The sequence below is a fragment of the Cheilinus undulatus genome, linkage group 20, assembly GCF_018320785.1.
Source record: "Cheilinus undulatus linkage group 20, ASM1832078v1, whole genome shotgun sequence".
Taxonomy (NCBI): domain Eukaryota; kingdom Metazoa; phylum Chordata; class Actinopteri; order Labriformes; family Labridae; genus Cheilinus; species Cheilinus undulatus.
In genome coordinates, this window is record NC_054884.1 from 35,580,100 (window position 1) to 35,597,200 (window position 17,101).

General features: G+C 38.0%; 2 protein-coding genes across 2 annotated transcripts in view; one reads left to right on the forward strand and one right to left on the reverse strand.

Annotated features, from left to right (window-relative positions):
* The first annotated feature begins 2,075 nt into the window (after window positions 1-2,075).
* Window positions 2,076-7,206, forward strand: armc7 (armadillo repeat containing 7). The gene is made up of 3 exons (XM_041815014.1): window positions 2,076-2,296; window positions 5,497-5,640; window positions 5,736-7,206. The coding sequence occupies exons 1-3, from the start codon at window positions 2,209-2,211 to the stop codon at window positions 6,077-6,079; spliced, it is 576 nt and encodes a 191-aa protein (XP_041670948.1). The 5' UTR covers window positions 2,076-2,208; the 3' UTR covers window positions 6,080-7,206.
* Window positions 7,207-7,338: 132 nt separating this feature from the next.
* acsf2 (acyl-CoA synthetase family member 2) overlaps window positions 7,339-17,101 on the reverse strand; it is a 45,513-nt gene continuing 35,750 nt past the window's right edge. Inside the window, exons 11-16 of the mRNA XM_041815012.1 lie at window positions 12,568-12,675; window positions 12,235-12,386; window positions 12,012-12,153; window positions 10,867-10,977; window positions 10,695-10,763; window positions 7,339-8,286 (exon numbers count right to left, since the gene is read on the reverse strand). Coding sequence (XP_041670946.1) covers window positions 8,224-8,286; window positions 10,695-10,763; window positions 10,867-10,977; window positions 12,012-12,153; window positions 12,235-12,386; window positions 12,568-12,675 — 645 coding nt within the window. The 3' untranslated portion in view covers window positions 7,339-8,223. The remainder of the gene's footprint in view (window positions 8,287-10,694; window positions 10,764-10,866; window positions 10,978-12,011; window positions 12,154-12,234; window positions 12,387-12,567; window positions 12,676-17,101) is intronic.

Consider the following 17,101-nt stretch of genomic DNA (forward strand, 5'->3'; position numbering starts at 1 on the left):
CAATGGCACTTTGACGGTGCTCAGAAAGTTTGGTACCTTTCATGAATACTACACATCAAATCAACTTTAATTTCATCATTTGTAAATTCCTTGTAAAATGGATTAGAAGGCAAACACAATTATGTAACGTGTACTTTTTATAGAGGATTAGGTCTCCACTTGCATGCTACATGATTCTCCAACATAATTTATGCACCTGATTTAATGGATGAAACAAATGGCAGCAGAAACCACAAGTAAACAAATGTAAAAGTTTGCTGAATGAACTTGTAAAAGGGTTATAAGAAATGTAAAGCACATGATTTATGGTCAAAGATTCAAAGCAAACAGTATGGATCTTTACAGTTAGACTGGTGCTGCCCTCTGCTGGACAGAAAAGACAACAAAATACAATTTAAAAAAGCATTGTAGCACTTGGGTCATTTATTAATGAATATCAGTGTCACAAAACAGACACAGTATACATGATCACATTTCCTGGATATGTTTGAATTATCAAAGCACATTCTTTTACTGAAGCAGGTTTAGAAAAACAGAGTTTGGCCTCCTGCACCACAGGTCTCCCTCACAGATGCTTTAACTTTTACTTAACAGTAAATTCATGCCACAGGGTTATTAATTTCAGTAGTTTTTATTATTAACCCCATGCCAAAGACCAATCTGAAATCTCAAGGCACACCATCTCTAAAAAAAACAGCCTTATTCAATGGAGTTACAGCATCTCCAGTTGTTGGATACCATCTGGTTGTTCAAATTCCCATGGCACACCTAGACTTGTCGTTAGTGAATTGCAGCACACTGTTTAGGAAACACTGACTTCATTTATCAATGGGTGAACAAAAGCTCATGACAGATCCTTGCAAAGTCTTGACTTAAAGCCTGTCATCGTCTTTCTTGACATCATATTCAACCCCGTTTTGCCGTGCAGCAGTGAGGTCAGTCTGTAAAAGTCCATCCTGTGGTTCAGCTGCTCCCAGCTCTCTTCCTCTCTGCTGCCTCCTCTATCTGTTTCTGCCTCCTCTCCAGGACTTCCATCCTCTTGGCGTTATTTCGAGCTCGCTCCTGAGCTCTTAGCTCCTCCACATCTTCAAAGAACCTGTGCCTGCAGGGACAAGGAAATATGACATAGATGAAAGGCACAAGACTCCATAATATGTAGAGCTGGGTATCCTGTAGGTTTTTTCAGATACTGGTGCTAAATTGATACTTTTTAAATGGTGCTTGCACCTTAATGGGGCCTGAATTTATACTTACAAGTATTTTTAGGCAATACTCCCTCACATTCACATGCAATATTGCTGTGATTCTTCTTGGCTGTTTGGTTTGTAAATAACAAAATAAAAAAAATAAAAAAAATCAGAGATTCTCCATGAATATAGCTGCTGATTTACACCCTATAATTTAACTTTTAAAGCTGTTTTATTCAATCAGTGATGATAAGTAGATGGCTCAGAGTCACCTGCAGCTAAACTCTTTCATAAAACAAAGTGTACCCAAGTGCATTATGTAACACTGCAGGTTTAAAGCATTAATTTGCATGTTTTAATATCAAAAGTGTTAGAAGACATTTCCAGATACGATAATCCAACATAAGTGTGCCATGAATGCTAGGTTTACCTGTTAAAGAAAGCTGTAGCTAAGCCGACCATCAGAGTCCCAAACAGGATCGGTTTGGTCAGCCGTTTCCCAGCAGACATATGGCTTTTCTTCATTATAGCCGATTAACAGGGACGAGGTTAAACACGCAAATACACAAACAAAACTAAGATAACTACATTCGATTTTTAGGTGACCTCTCAGGTGTCCATTAGCTACGTGACTGATCCTTACACACCCCCTGTCTTCCTCACGTTTCTTACGTACCACGACTTCCGGTTCAGAATTAAATAAACAAAGATAATCATTGGATAATTATTGTACAATGCAACACCAATTTTAATCAATATTACATATTATTTTGCATCTAAATTGTTTTACGTTTTTAGTCACTTATTCAAGATAATTTTAACGGTTGAAGCTGAAGGCGGAATCCGGGCGGATTTCAAAGACGGACCAAAACCGGAAACGAAGGAAATGAACGGTGCACAGTCCGTTATGTAGTTGTATTATCTTGTTGTCTTTCCGAGTTTTATGTTGTTTTTTTTTACTTTTATCGGTTTAAATTGATGTTTTTCCTGAAGCTAAATCGCTGCTGAGCTAAAGCTAAAAATGTGGAAGAGAGGCTCGTCTGAAAACTCGGACCGGTTCGAATATTTACAGACTTTAGTCACTGAATTTCAGGACACCGACAGTGAAGGTGGGTAAAATACTGCTTTTATTTGTCCTGATTCAGACTTCTTAAGGAAAATAATACGACGACTTCGCGGTTGTTGTTTTTTTTCTTTTCATAAAGTCTTTATTTTGGACTTCATGTCCGAGCGAGGCTTTACTGTTAATTGTTACGTCCTGAGAAAATGCTCATTTTCTTTTAAATACTTTGGTAATTCTTTCACAAGGAAAGATACTAAAAAATACAGCATTGCAGGCAAAGTAGGAAACCCTAGGAGGGCTTATAGTTGCACGAAGCTATAAAACCAATGTGGAAAAAAAATGAAACACGGGTGAAAAAGAGAGTCAATTTTGTGATTTCTGCACACATTCTGCACCATTATCCTCGCAATTCTCTCATTTTTTCCACTAAACTCTGCATTTGGAGGGAATTAGCTGTTGTTCTCCGAGGCCTATCAGCATGGGAGTCATTGCTAATTTAATCTATTTACTGTACTCAAACACGGCAAGTATTTAATCTACTCACTGTAACTCAGATGCTGTAAAAAGTCTCTCTGTGGTAAAATGCCTCATTGGCACTAATCAACTATCCTTAATGATCTAATCTACCTCATGTAAATCTGCCAACATCTTTGCATATCTTATTACTAATATATACAGTGCTTAACAAATTTACTAGACCACCCTAACCCTAACCAAAGTAAGGTTTATGCCACAGCTGCCCTAAATTAACAGCATTGGGAATTACCAAAATCATTTTTTATGTTTCTGCAATGGTTAATACACCAATATGAAGAAGCTCTTTAACCCAAATGACATTTTTAATGATAAAATATCATCATTATTGTTATCCATGAATTTTCAAATTTACTGATTTACAAGAAAAAATGGTAAAGCACATTAATATTTCTTGATGAATATGTCAAATTATAGTTATTTACTTGCATTCCTGAACAGAAAAATGAGTTTCAGTGGTTGAATGTTATGCTTGATTAATTTCTGACTTCTCAGAGAAGCCCAGTGAACCGGCTCAAATTTGGGTGAATTCAGTTTGAAATTCCTCATTCCTGTTCAAAATGGTAAAACGTGGAGAGCTCACTGAAAATAAAAGGGTCTGCATTAAAGCACTTCATGATGCTGGATGGTCTCTGAGACAAATATGACAGGTGATCTAGCTAATAAATTTGTTAAGCACTGTATTAGTAGAAATACTACCTAAAAGAGCTTGATCCTATTTGAAATAATTTTCTGTACTTGTTTCAGTTTTATATATTTCTTGTATTTAATGCTAAATTCCTGTAAACTGACAGCGAGGCTAATTGTAGTCAGATTTCTTGTTGTGTAAGTCTACTTGGCCGATAAAGCTAGTTCTGATTTTTTTTCCAAATGACAGAAAGACATCATATATTCTAGAGATGCCACTCGTTTCTATGACACTGTCAGTTGTTTTCTTGAATATAATTTCCTACTGTAGTAGTTTTTAGTGCAGTATTTGTATAGTATTTCTAAAGACTATGCAGGTAGCAATAAAGTACAAAAAGTAGTTTTAAATTTATTTTGTACGTCCCAATAACTTTATCCCCAAAACTAACTTTGCCAGTGAATGATGAAACAAAAATATGAATCAAATTGTAAATCAAACAACATAATTCAGTCAACTAATTTGCTCATGCAGGGCTGTACCCAGCCTTTGCAGATATTTTACACCTGCAGCACACAGTACGTCTACTGTCTTTCATTGGTGGGCAGAACTGACAACTCTTCAGCGTCCTCTACTTGCCCCAGCCGGGGTAGTAAATAGGGCAGTTTGGCCCTCAGGTAGATCGTGGTATCTGCTCTGAATAGCTTTAACAACTGCTGCAGAGGCTTCTGGGTGGGGAATATGCTCCCTTTTTTGGACTTTAAGAGAATACAGAAAGAGTTCAGGGTACTATCATCCACAGCACTTTATAACCTCTGAGCAGCTGCACTCAGAAGTTCCCACACCTGCTTTAATGCACATCTTACACTCTCTAGGGTCTGAAACTGTACACACAGATGTTTCAGTATTTTGATATTTTGACCCTGAGAGTGATTTCCCACATTTCTTGCCACTCATTAATAGTGACGCCTGTTTGGGTCAGAGCCGGTCCCTGGCTGTGCACTCTATTGATAAAGACCATGTCATGTTTATGTGTGCTCCTGATTAATCATAGATGGAACTAAAGCGTTCTCACTCTTATGTGGTTTGAAATGGACTCTGTGACTGTACACAATACTAGCACATTTTTTGTACAGCATCTTCTTTATTTCCACTGGCCAAAAGAGGCTTGAACCAGTGACATTTTCACTAGACTGTGAGAGATTTTCAAAAGAGAAAACATTGTTATTTCTGCATGAATTCTGCTGAATTATCCTTTCATATCCCATTTTTTGGAGGCTCTGTTCACCAAGCAGGTGCTTGCAGATGTCTGTCTTTATTCCATGTAATGTGATTGGCTGCTGGGATCATCAGTGTATTATAAGAAGTTAAGAATTATAATGTAATTTTTGTGTACTCTTGCAGGATTATACTGAAATGTTCCAGTTTAATGGGGATTTCTTTGGATACAATTGTTAGACATTTATAAAATAATTAATGTGACTTCTTCTGCCCAAATTTTTGCAAGATTTCCCAACAAACTAATAGTTTCAGTGGATCTTTATTTTCTATTACCACTCAGTCCAGAAGAGAGAATTTTTAAGACTGAAAAGGGGCAATTCTTATTTCTGCAGAAAACATGTAGGATTCTCCTAAATCATGTTATTTGTAGGTTTGTTCTTAGTCAGAGACATTTAAATTACATTTTTATGCCTTAAGAAAAGAAAATGATATAATTTCTGTTCAGATTCTGCAAGATCATCCTCAAATTTGTTGTTTTGCATAGGATTTATTATCTCTGATTGTTTCATTTCCTCTCAGCCTTGTTGTATTCTGATAAAGTCCACATCCACAATATTTATAAGTGACAAATAACCAGTCTGGTGTTTTAATTTCTGCACAAATTTTGTAGCATTATCTCAAAATATCTTATTATAAGGTTTGTGCCCCGTACATTTACTGCCAATATATCAGCTGTTAATGTCAGCAAAAATGTCCATATCTGCCGATTCAGATGATTTACTTTTTTAAGCCAGAATCTGCTGATACTGATATCATGCTGGTAACATTGTGCATTATTTAATTTCCTGTCATTTAATTTCTCGCAGAGGCAAAGGAGCAGGTGCTTGCCAATCTGGCTAACTTTGCATATGACCCAAACAACATGGACTATCTGAGGGAGCTGCAAGTGACTGACCTGTTTCTGGACATGCTCACTGAGGAGAACGAGAACTTTGTGGAGTTTGGGATGGGTGAGTGTTAGACTTCATCATCTTTTTACCACTGTTTCTTAATTATGTATGCGCTGTCTTTTACCACTTTTCTTGTGTGTTTGTCATGTTTTCAGGGGGGTTGTGTAACCTGAGCATGGACCCTGAATGCAGAGACGTCATCCTGCAGAACGGCGGCATCAGCTTGGTCACAAACTGTCTGTCAAGCCGCAGGGAGGAGACCGTCCTGTCAGCCGTCACTATACTCATGAACCTCACCACGCCATCGTCACGTTCTGAGATCACTGACCCGGCCATCCTGCAGTGCATGCTGCGTTTCTCCCTCTCAGAGAGCCCCCGCCTCAGAAACTTGGCTGCTGTGTTCTTACAGGACTGCTGCAGTGAGGAGCAGGTGGCTCGAGCGGAGCAGCAGATGCAGGGACAGCAGAGCGCAGTCGGTATCCCGCTGCCTAAAGACTGAGCTACAGCTGAGGAATTCATGTGGGAGATCTTCAAAGATTATGGACCTGTTTGCTCTCTGTGAGAGGAAAATCACTATTTTTAGCTTTATGGTAAAGGGTGGGACTGTACTGTTGGACATTTTGATAAAATGGGTTTATTACCTCTAGTAGAATTTCTTCCACTCTTCTGGTGTGAATTTTTCAACCACTACAGAAAAGCTGAGGTCTGACATGACTTGTTTGAAGACATTAAAATCATGTCTGTGCAGGATTTTCAACATAAACTGGGAGAACTGTTTCTATATGAGGCTACACTGATGCACAGGGGGCTTTTTCATGATAGCACAGGAGAGTAAAACTGTCGGAACAAGTGGTATCAAATGAGTAATGCAAGGTTAAAGCACTGATTCTACATTATTATCTTTAAAGTAATCACCATTTTATATACATTTTGCACTTAATACATTTATTTCCCTTTAGATGCAGGCCATCAAATAGAACTTCAGAGCAGATGCATGGATTAAAGTGCTGTTCTCCTTGCTGCCACATGAGGGTGACTGGATACGTTTGAAATTAAAGGCTGTTATTGGCCACACATTATGAGTTCTTTAAGGATTAACACGGATAATTACTAATGAACAAAAACAGCACTTGTACAGTTCAATCACAATGAATACGCCGCTGTTTGCCAAAAAAATGTACCAGGAGAGAAGCTGCTAAAGCTCACTGGCTGTGCTTTTGCCTATTTTTCCCTAAAATGTAAATTCCTTTGGCTTTGAGCAAAATTCCTCAGACCTGCTGTGGATATTGGAGTGAGTTAAAACAAATTATTAGATTCTTGCACTTGGCGCTTTGTAAAAATCCTGAAACATTAAATCTGATCCCAAAATATGTCAAATAAAGAAACGTTAAATAAACTCTGCGGTTCCCTGTTAAGAGCCAGGAGCTTTGTTTGTTTTCCTCTGGACTTTTAGGAGCTATTTCTGGGCTGAGTCCTTCAGGTCTAGACAGAAGACGACATCCGATCCTGCAGAGCAGCGCCAGGTTGGACTGCACATGAAGCTCGATCAGACTCCAGAGGAAATTCTTTACAGCTTTGAGTGTGTGCTTCTGTGATATTTTCTCATTTTTGGGATCCCACAGAGTTCTCGTTTTCAACCAGCGTGAGTGTAAGTGTTTCTGAATGACATTCCAGGGGCTTAAGAGGTGTGCACCTGCCACCCAGATCAATAAAAATACCTTCATTCTTCCCGTAAAAAGAGGAACACCCAGGCCTGGCTTTAATAACCTGGTACAAAGTTTATTTCAAAGGATGTAAAAAAGGTTTGAGAGCTGCTGGATCAAATAGGAATAAATGAGGCGTTCAAGAGTTACAAGGTCTGTTTCACTGAGTACTTACATTCAAAGATCACTTTATTAGGTACATCCATTTAATATCTAAACTGAACATCATGAGATGAGCTTTTTTGATATTTGTATCAATGACCAGATGAACAGGTGTACCTTATAAAGTGGTCAGTGAGCATTCAAATGTTTTCTTTCATGTTTTTATGACATTATTTCACAGTAAGGTCTAAAAAAAGTAATGCTGGTGTGTTTTTATATAATTTTTAAGAGTCAACAAATCCCATTTCTTAAATTTTAGTGCAACTTTAACAAAACACGTCCCAGATTTTTGTCTCAACGTGAACATGAAAATAATTAAAAACAGATCTCATTAAGGTTCTTTTGAAAAAGTGTAGTTTAGTCTGGGAGAAGTGACAAAGATGAAAGTGCATTATTAGGGACTACTTTTCACAGTGGATTAATACATGTGCTCTGCATGGCAGGATGGTTTCTGTGTGATCAAACATTTTTAGTGCATTAAATCAGGCTCATTCTGACTGTTTGTAATGTTGATAGTCGTCTCAGGAGGTTTAGTGTTGATTTTTGGACTTTAATGGGATTTGTTGACAGTAAAAAAATAGGAGTAAAATTTTACATTCGGTTACAGGAGGATATGTACAATATTTGGTTTCAGTTTGTTGCTTCAGACCAAGCTATCAAACATCTGCGTGTAGAGGAGGCGGTCTGTCATTCAGATGTTTAGTAGAGGTTCTGATGGAGGACTGTGTGCTATTATTTGATGTTTTTGGTCACTGAGCTTCAGTTATTTACAGTTATCTCATTTTCCCTTCCCCAGTCCGAGCTTCTTCTCAGCCTGCTCTCGTAGTGTGTTCTTCTTGATCTGAGGAGAGAAAGAAAAAAAATCAGTTTGAAAGATGCTTCTTATCAAAGAGGTTATCTAGACATTAGATCCCTGAAGCCTAGAACCCAACCAGGATCCCCAACCCGACCGCTGTGCCTGAGCTGGACCGGGCTCAAAGAAAGGTCTAGGGTGTCCCGTCAGACATGGTGGCATTACCCTAGATAAGTGATCATCAACTGGAGGCCTAGGGGCCATATCAGGCCCCCTAAAAAGCACCCCATCCAGCCCCCAAAAGATTATTCAATTCCGAAACATGAGGAGGAAAAAAAAAGCTGTAATTTTAAGGATATCTTTTGTCTTTGAATCCGATCAATGTTTACCAGCAATGATTAAATATTTTATCTTTATATTTTAAAGAAATTCAATAATAGCAAGCAAATATGATGGACGATAAAAACGCTCGTATCAGTCTAGTCCTGATTAAATCTTTTTTCATTTGTGCCTTAATATAAAGCCTTCTTAGAAATGTAAATCCCTTTTCTTAGAAACAGAATTAAAATGGGTTAAAAGTAGCAGAAATTGGAAGTAAAGTTGTTAAAATAGGATATAGAGTTAGCCGAAAAAGCAGCAAAAATGGGTTAAAGTGGCAAAAACAGTGGTAAAGAGGATAACAGTGGCAATACTAGAAAGTGGCGGAAATGGGCATAAGAAATAGTTAAATATGGATAAAAGAAACAAAATGGGCAGAATAAAGGAGGTGAAAAGTGGTTAATAGTTGCAAAAATTGGTCAAAAGAGGCAACAAAAGGTGGAAAGTGGCAATAAATAGTCTAGAAGTGACAAACACTGTCAGAAAAAGATGGTGGAAAGGGTTTAAAAGTGACAAAAATGGCTTAAAACGGAAGAAATGGGTTAATAGTGGCAGTAACTGGTGAGAAACGGTGATAAAAACAGGCAAAAATGTGGAAAAAATGGGTGGGAATATTGTTAAAAGGAGTCACTAATAGATACTTTAAACATTAGAACCCGATAATAGTCTGACACACTTTTCAGCTCAAAGATGAGGAAACTGTTAGCCGGGATGCTAGCACCAGTGCTACTGATAAAACACACATGCATCAATATCATCAATAAATCCCTACTGGGGAGGGCCCGTTCTCTGGGTTTGTCAGAGGATCAGCCATATCTGTGGGCGGGTTGGTTTGCAGACATGCTTTTTACCGTTTTTTTAAACATTTCTTTGATTTTGGCATAAATCTCATCAGATGAGCATGTTTTTATTTTGCATTTCACTTATTTCATGCATATATTTTCATAAAATGGGTAAAATCTGCAGTTTAAAATCATTAAAAAATACACTGTTTTTTAAGGCATCTGGAGACCCCCTCTCAGTGTTTCATGACCCAAAAAGGGGTCCCGCCCCCAACATTGAGAACCACTGGAACAAAGAGCAATGAAGGCTTCGACATTCATTGACAATGTACAGCTTCAGCCTTTAGTTAAACCGATCATGATGGCCCGATCAGGATTGATTCTTGAGTTAATTTGAAGTTGGCTTCCAGATTGAGGGCTAACCATCAGCAATGCTGCCCTAAAGATGAATAATCTGGTTGTTTTTTAGTCATATCAAATATTTTGGTAAGCTTTGGCCTCTGATTTCCTACCATGAGTGTTGCTAAAATACCTGCATACATTTTCTAAGAGACTTCAGCTTTACTGGGGCACTAAAACAGGTTTTTGAATGTGAACCTGCATTGATGTTTTGTTTCTTACACTCCCTGAGAAGCTCCTCTAATACTAATCCTGCAGTAATACAGTAAAATGAAGTGAAGGTTTCTTGGATCAAGGATCTGGTTTTATCTGATTTGCTGCTTTAGGACGAGGTCCGCCGCCCTCCTCGGTTCATGTATCACGACCCGGTGTGCGTGCAGACAAGCTAATAGCTCCCCTTCCCTCCCGTCTGGGGCGTTCAGGGCAAACCTGTTCAAACACAGCCTCATGTCTGCAGTAATTTTAAACAGCATCCCACGAGAGAAACGCAAGAACCAAAGGAGCTGATGATTGTAACGGCTGATGACGAGTATAGATCTTTCTATATAGTCTGGGTGTATGCCATATTATAAGACCAGGGCATATACAATGATTTTAGCATTTGTGCATAAGGAGAGGATCCTAAAATACCAAGCTCAGCTGAGAACACATGCACTCCTAAAAATGTCTAGAAAATTCAGGCTGACTGCCCATGAAACCTTCCTAAATTGGCTGTTCACATATTAATCCTCATGCTGGGACATAGGACTTCCATTTCAGGGGGGTGTTGTATGTACAGAAATCCCTCTGGTTGTTCACTATAGTACCCAAGTGAATTTTTCTGAATACTTCCTGCTGCATTTTAACATTGGGGGAGCTGATGTGTGTTTTCTGCATACGGCATGTGTAGTAAATTACCTTTGCAGTGATGGTGAGCGGGTAGTCGGTCACAAAAAGAACGTATCGAGGAATCTTGTAGTGAGAGATCTGAAAGGAGCAGAAGGGACAGAGCAGAGATGTTCAAACCCTTTAACAGAAATATAAAGATTTTAAAAACTTTCCAATAAAATATCAGAATAAGTCTTTTCACCTGTCCCTTGCAGAAAGCTTTGATTTCCTCTGGGGTGCACTCTTGTCCATCCACGAGTTTGAGGCAGGCGCAGACCTCCTCACCCATACGTTCATCATAAACTCCAACCACCTGATCAATAAAAATATGGCAGCGCAGTATGAGGAGGAAGTAAAGTATTGTTTCAGATATTGCAAAGGCAGTGCACAGATATTTAAAAACTAAAGTACTGACACAGGAGTTTTAATAATTCCTAAAAGTTCAACCTTTCCTCCTCCCTCACTGAATAATCATCTAAAATATGGGTGCCCGACTGGTGGTCTAGGTTCATTACTTTGTAGAAATCTGTTTTCAATTTGACATCAAAGACATTATTTCTCCTTTTTTTTGTTAAAAAATAAAAAAATGATTAAAAAGATATTGACCATGACTGATTCATAAAATCAGCGACATGGTAAAACATCCAAGGGGATTACCTTAAGGATGTTAGTTACACATGTGCAAAAAAGCATGTAACCCATATAAAATATATGAAATATATTTGCATACAGGTGTGGTCAATATACAGGTGTATCCCAATAAATTAAAGTGTCAACATTAAGTTGATTTATTTCAGTGACTCAATTCAAAAAGTGAAACTCACATATAGATCACATATAGATCATGAAAACCCAAAATGTAGTGTCTCAGAAAATTAGAATATTGTGAAAAGCTCAGTATTGGAGACTCGTGGTGTCACCCTCTGATCAGCTGATGAACTCCAAACACCTGCAAGGGTTTTCTGAGCCTTTAAATGGTCTCTCAGTCTGGGTCAATAGCTACACAATCATGGGGAAGACTAGAGACTGAACAGACGTCCAGAAGACGATCACTGACACCTTCCACAAGGAGGGTAGGACACAGAAGGTCACTGCTATTCCAACTCTAACCAAATCTCTCTTTTCACAAAAGGCATAAAAGCCCTCAAATAAATCTTAATAATACTTATACATAGAAAGAATGTGCTTAAATTGAAGCAGACTACAAATAGTGAGTTCATACCCACACAGATGCACAAATACTGAACTCAGACTAGTTCCAGACCAAACAGGGGCCTAATAAGTTGTACATTTACATGGCTTTTTAATCTGTTTCTAAAATGTTCTCAGGATACTGTTTCATCTCACCTGTGCCTCTTTGACTTTAGGATGTGTGTGCAGGAACTGTTCGATCTCAGCCGGGTAAATATTCTCTCCTCCTCTGATTATCATGTCTTTAATCCTGCCCTCGATTTTCAGGTAGCTGTAGCTGTCCATGCTGCCCATGTCTCTGCAAAAAAAGGAACATTTCACCAAACAATTCATGCTGAGAATTAAAAAACACTCACAGTAGGTGTCATCTTCCACTTACCCAGTTTTGTACCAGCCTTCGTCTGTGATGCAGTCTTTAGTTTTTTCTTTGTCGCCCCAGTACTCCAACATCACACAGTATCCTCTGACCATAATCTCTCCTATTTCTCCTAGAGGAACGATCCGTCCTGTGTTGGGGTTCACTATCTTAGCCTGTGGAGGAGTCCAGTCATTGTAATTAAGTGTACAACAAGGATACCAAGTAACTGCTACTCAAACTTCATGATCTCTTGTTGTTTCTCATTAATTTTCTGTCCAGTTTCGTTTCAACCTCAGGTGTTTTTGAGTTTGAATGATGGAAAACTATTTAATAACTGGTCCTTTTTGATTTTACCTCTATGTGGTCCATGATGTAGCCACAGGTCTCAGCCTTCCTCTCCAGGTTGTCGGTTGGAAACCCGCAGAACGTCACAGGGCTGTTCTCTGTGGTTCCATATCCAATCTGTCAACGACAAAAACAACAGGCTATAAGAAGAGAGGGAGATTTTCCTCTTACATGTTGCTTTCTTTTCAAAGAAACTCAACTAAATTGGCCTAAAGTTGCTCTTATTTCCAGTGTGATTGAGTATTTGATCAACTTTACTTCTTATACACCAATCACACAAAGTATTTATCTAGTATGACCATGCATAAAATGAAATCTGCATAAAATCTACATATAAAAGAGTATAAATCTTTACTTGTACTTTAAAATTTACATCTGCACTCAGATGAGCCGAGTGGGATGTTGTAGCTTTTCAAAAGCAAGCTGTACTAAGTAAGTCAAATAATACAAGGGTTAATACAACACAATGGTGTCATCAGCCTATAAATCTATATTCTAGCTATTTAGACCAGGAGTTTCAAAACTTTTCAGCCTGAAACCCCCAAAATAACAGAGCCAGAGACTGAGGGCCCCCACTGTCTCTAGAGGTGGTAAAGGAACCAACTGACAGGCCCTTCCAATGCTGACATAAGAACTGAACAAAACATCCCAAAAACCATAAAAGTTATTATATAAAGTACATTTTTTTGCAAGAAAGTTTGTGTGGATCTTGCAAGAGCAGCAGATCCTGACATTTTTGCTGTCATATACAAACTTGCTTTGAGGAATTTTTTATTTTAACTTTAGCAAAAATTTAACCCAGTGACTATGGTTTATTTGAAATCAGTAAAAAACACCATCTAAAAAAAATCACATTTTTTGGGGGACCTTGGAACCCACAATAAGTTCCATAATGAGAAATTTCCAGACATTTCTGATATATTTATCAACCATTTGGATTTATTTAATAAAAGATGGTGCTGTTTGAACCCCAGGTACAAATTTTGCAGAACAAACAGACGGAAGAAATTAAGAAATACAATGAAAGTAATAAAGAATAGAATTCACAGGGAAGTATCATAGGAGATTTTTGAAATTTGGGGGAAAAATCCAAGATAAAATCCATAAAACCTTTCCTGAAATACTTAAAAATTAAAAAATAAAAATTCCCATGAAAATTTCTCAGAAACACTGGAGAAGATTGATGAAAGATTCGGGGAAAGTTTTAATAGTCACTGGTGACTGAAACTTTCCAAATCCTTGTGAAACTTTCTGAGATTTACAAGAAGAGTCCCAGATAAGAGAACTAAAAGTTTCTGGGCAAACGTCCAAAGAACACTCTGTAAAGAGTTCTGAGAAAATTCCTTAATTGTTGTGGTAAAATTACCCGTATTTCCATTAGAAAAATGTAAGAGAAATGAATCCTATAATTTACAATGAAAATTATTGAATTATTCAGGGGAAAAAAACAAAATGATTTTCTGTCTGCTGCCAAAAACTTAAACCATTAAACAAAAGAACTTAAAAGACTCCTGGGAACATTTTTATCCAGGCACACATTCACGACTCACTGAAAACAGTTCTGCAAACCACTTTTGGGGAGGGTCGGGACCCCTATGGGCAATTTGGAGTTGCCAACTGACCTAACAAGCATGTCTTTGATTGTGAAGAGAACCCCCAAGCATACAAGGGGAGCATGAAAACTCCATGCAGAAAGACCCTGTCTGACAGAGGATTTGAATCAAAACTTCCTGTTGCAAGGGCGCACATGGCCTAGTGGTTAGTGCGCACCTCGACGCAGCTGGCCCAGGTTCAAGTCCGTCTGGGGCTCTTTCACCACATCATCGCCCACTCTCTCATCCCTGTTTCCAGCTCTATCCACTGTCTTGTCTCTCTACAATAAAGGCAAAAAAGCCTCAAAATAAATGAATAAAAAACAACTTCCTGTTGCTAGGCGACAGCACTACATCCATTAATTCATGCATACACTGTAAATAAGAGAGGACCCAAAACTGATCCCTGTTGAAGACCTACTGTTAGTTGAAATAGATGACTGGATATTTCTAGTTTTGACACACCAGCTTCTTTCAGAAAAGCCTTGATCAGCTGATGGCCAGCTGATCCCAATTATTGCTTCCCAGCTCCCACAGCCAATCACAGCTCTTTCTCACAACACTTTTAAATATAAAGTAATCCCTGCGTGCATCAATGCTGATGCACCATGCTGCTGCTGGGAAAAGCTTAACCTCCTCCACCCCAGCCTCCTCCTTTATAGCATAAAACTTGTTGCACCCTCATATTCAGATTCATGCTACTATGGATTAATTACTTTTAAACTAATTTTATTATATTCAATGTGCATTGTCATAAAAAATCTATTCATATTGGGATTTCTAGCCCTTCTCCATCAGGTAAAACTGTGGATCCATTGTGCAATGAAATGGTTAAATATAATGAGCGGGCTTCTGATTGAAATGTCTTTCTTACAGAATTTCTGTCCATTTATTTTAAACTGTAAACTGATATCCCTGTTTTTATTCAGATATTTATCTATATAAATGCTGATTTATTTCATACGGATGGATAAAAGGTTCTGTAGCAAGTACAGATGGAATCACGGGCAGAAGGTCGATGATCAGCAGGACCTGCAGGACCTTTGAGAGGAGATTACAGTGAGAACTTCACCTGGTAAATCAGGAAGGAGACGATATTCCCAATAAAATGTCAGATTTGTTGAGTAAACTCTAGATTCCATTTATCCTGGGTGGATCCATCCATCTTATAAATGCAGCCACATGAAGCCAAACCTCTGACCTGAGCAAGTCAATAAAGTCCTGCTGCTCTTTTCCTTACCCTCCTCTAATGATTCCAGCTCATACAGTTGGAACCAATCAGCTCCCAAAAACCTCACAGGTTTGCCTGAAAAAGACCATTACATAATGCAGCAGCTAATTTCAGCAGAAAGAATGCACGCAGGAATGTGAAGTGGCATCTAAAACGCTCGCTCCAGAGATGATGGAAGTACCTTTTACGATTGTTTTGACCTGAAACAGCGGCGCAGCTCCACGCTGCAGCCATCTGGAGACTATTAGAGGTTATAAAACAGCTGCCCAGGAGTGGCTCCTTTCCTGCAGCCGCAGACTCAAAAACAGAAGAAGTCTGAGATGATTGGACTTCACTTTAAGGCTGGAATAATTGAGTTTTCAAGATTAAACATTTTAATGAGATATAGGGTAAGACAACATTGTTGCATTAAAATAATGGAAAACATCCTGGAGTTTAGCGAGTGCAATTTGGATAAACTGTTAAAAAACAAGTAAATTACAAGCCTGATGCTCAGTAAAAAGACAATTTAAAAGTCTGAAACACTAACAATAATGTGCTTACTGACCACAAGATAATCTATTAGAAATATTTAAGGAATTATCCTTTTTTTAATTTGATTTTATTTAGCTACATTTTTATTATCAGAGATACAATGATTATGAATAGAGATGCACAATATTGGATTCATGCTGATATCTGATGAAGCGATATTTCCTTAATTAGCCATTTATATTTATTATTTATTAAAGAACACTCAAGTGTCTCCTTTACATAAATGTAAATGTAACTCTTACTGATAGTCTGCTCTTCTTTATGAAGAAACTGTATATTTTCAAGGTATGGCTTTGAAAAAAAAAACAGACTAAGGCTGCAAAAAAAACTTTACTGATCATAAATATTTTTCAGTGTCTTTCTCCTTCAGTCTCCTCCCCTCTGCATCACAACCGCGCTCTGACATGATACCCTTAATGTCAAAGAAGACGATCGACGTGGCCTTGGATTAGGACTTGCTTTGTCACGATTTCTTCATCCTTAGTGACGATGATGTTTTCCAATGTATTGACTGCTGTTTTTCATACTTTTTGCCTTTATTTGAATTTTTTGCCTCTTTGTGCACAGTTTTGCCTCTCGTTTGTTTTGGGTTTTTTTTGCTCATTTTCCTTTTCCCATTTCTGCCCATATTTTTTTCCCATTTTGCCAACTTTTGCCCCTTTATTGCTGCTTTTTTTTTTTTTACCATTTTTGCCCATATTTGCAATCAGTTCACCCCTTTTTGCCCATTATTGCCACTTCATTGCAGCATTTTTTGCCAACTTTTGCATACTTTTTGCCACTTTTTTGTTGCTTTTTGCCATTTTGCCCATATTTGCATTTTTTCCCCCTTTTTGCCCATTTCTGCAAATTATTGCTGCCCTGTTGCCCATTTTTTGGCCACCTTTGGCCCAATTTGCCACTTTATTGCTACTTATTAGCCATTTTTGCTACTTTGTTTCTGGTTTTCTTTGCAAATGTTTTCGCCCATTTTGCCTCTTTTTTTTTTTTTTGGTATTGTTGCAACTTACAGTGATTTGCAATTTGGCCTATTTTTACATTCCACCTTTTGCCACCTATTGCCACTTTTTTTAAACTACTTTTCACCCCTTTTGCTCATTAATGCCATTATTTTTTGCTACTTTTTACCCATTTTAGCATATTTATTGCCACTTTTTGCCTATTTTAACAATTTTTGCTACCATTT

Excerpts from the sequence above, each read along its gene's own strand:
- armc7 (XM_041815014.1), top strand. The coding sequence starts at position 2,209 with ATGTGGAAGAGAGGCTCGTCTGAAAACTCGGACCGGTTCGAATATTTA. Across the intron at positions 2,297-5,496 it reads TCAGGACACCGACAGTGAAG|AGGCAAAGGAGCAGGTGCTT; the intron begins GTGGGTAAAATA and ends AATTTCTCGCAG. Across the intron at positions 5,641-5,735 it reads CTTTGTGGAGTTTGGGATGG|GGGGGTTGTGTAACCTGAGC; the intron begins GTGAGTGTTAGA and ends TCATGTTTTCAG.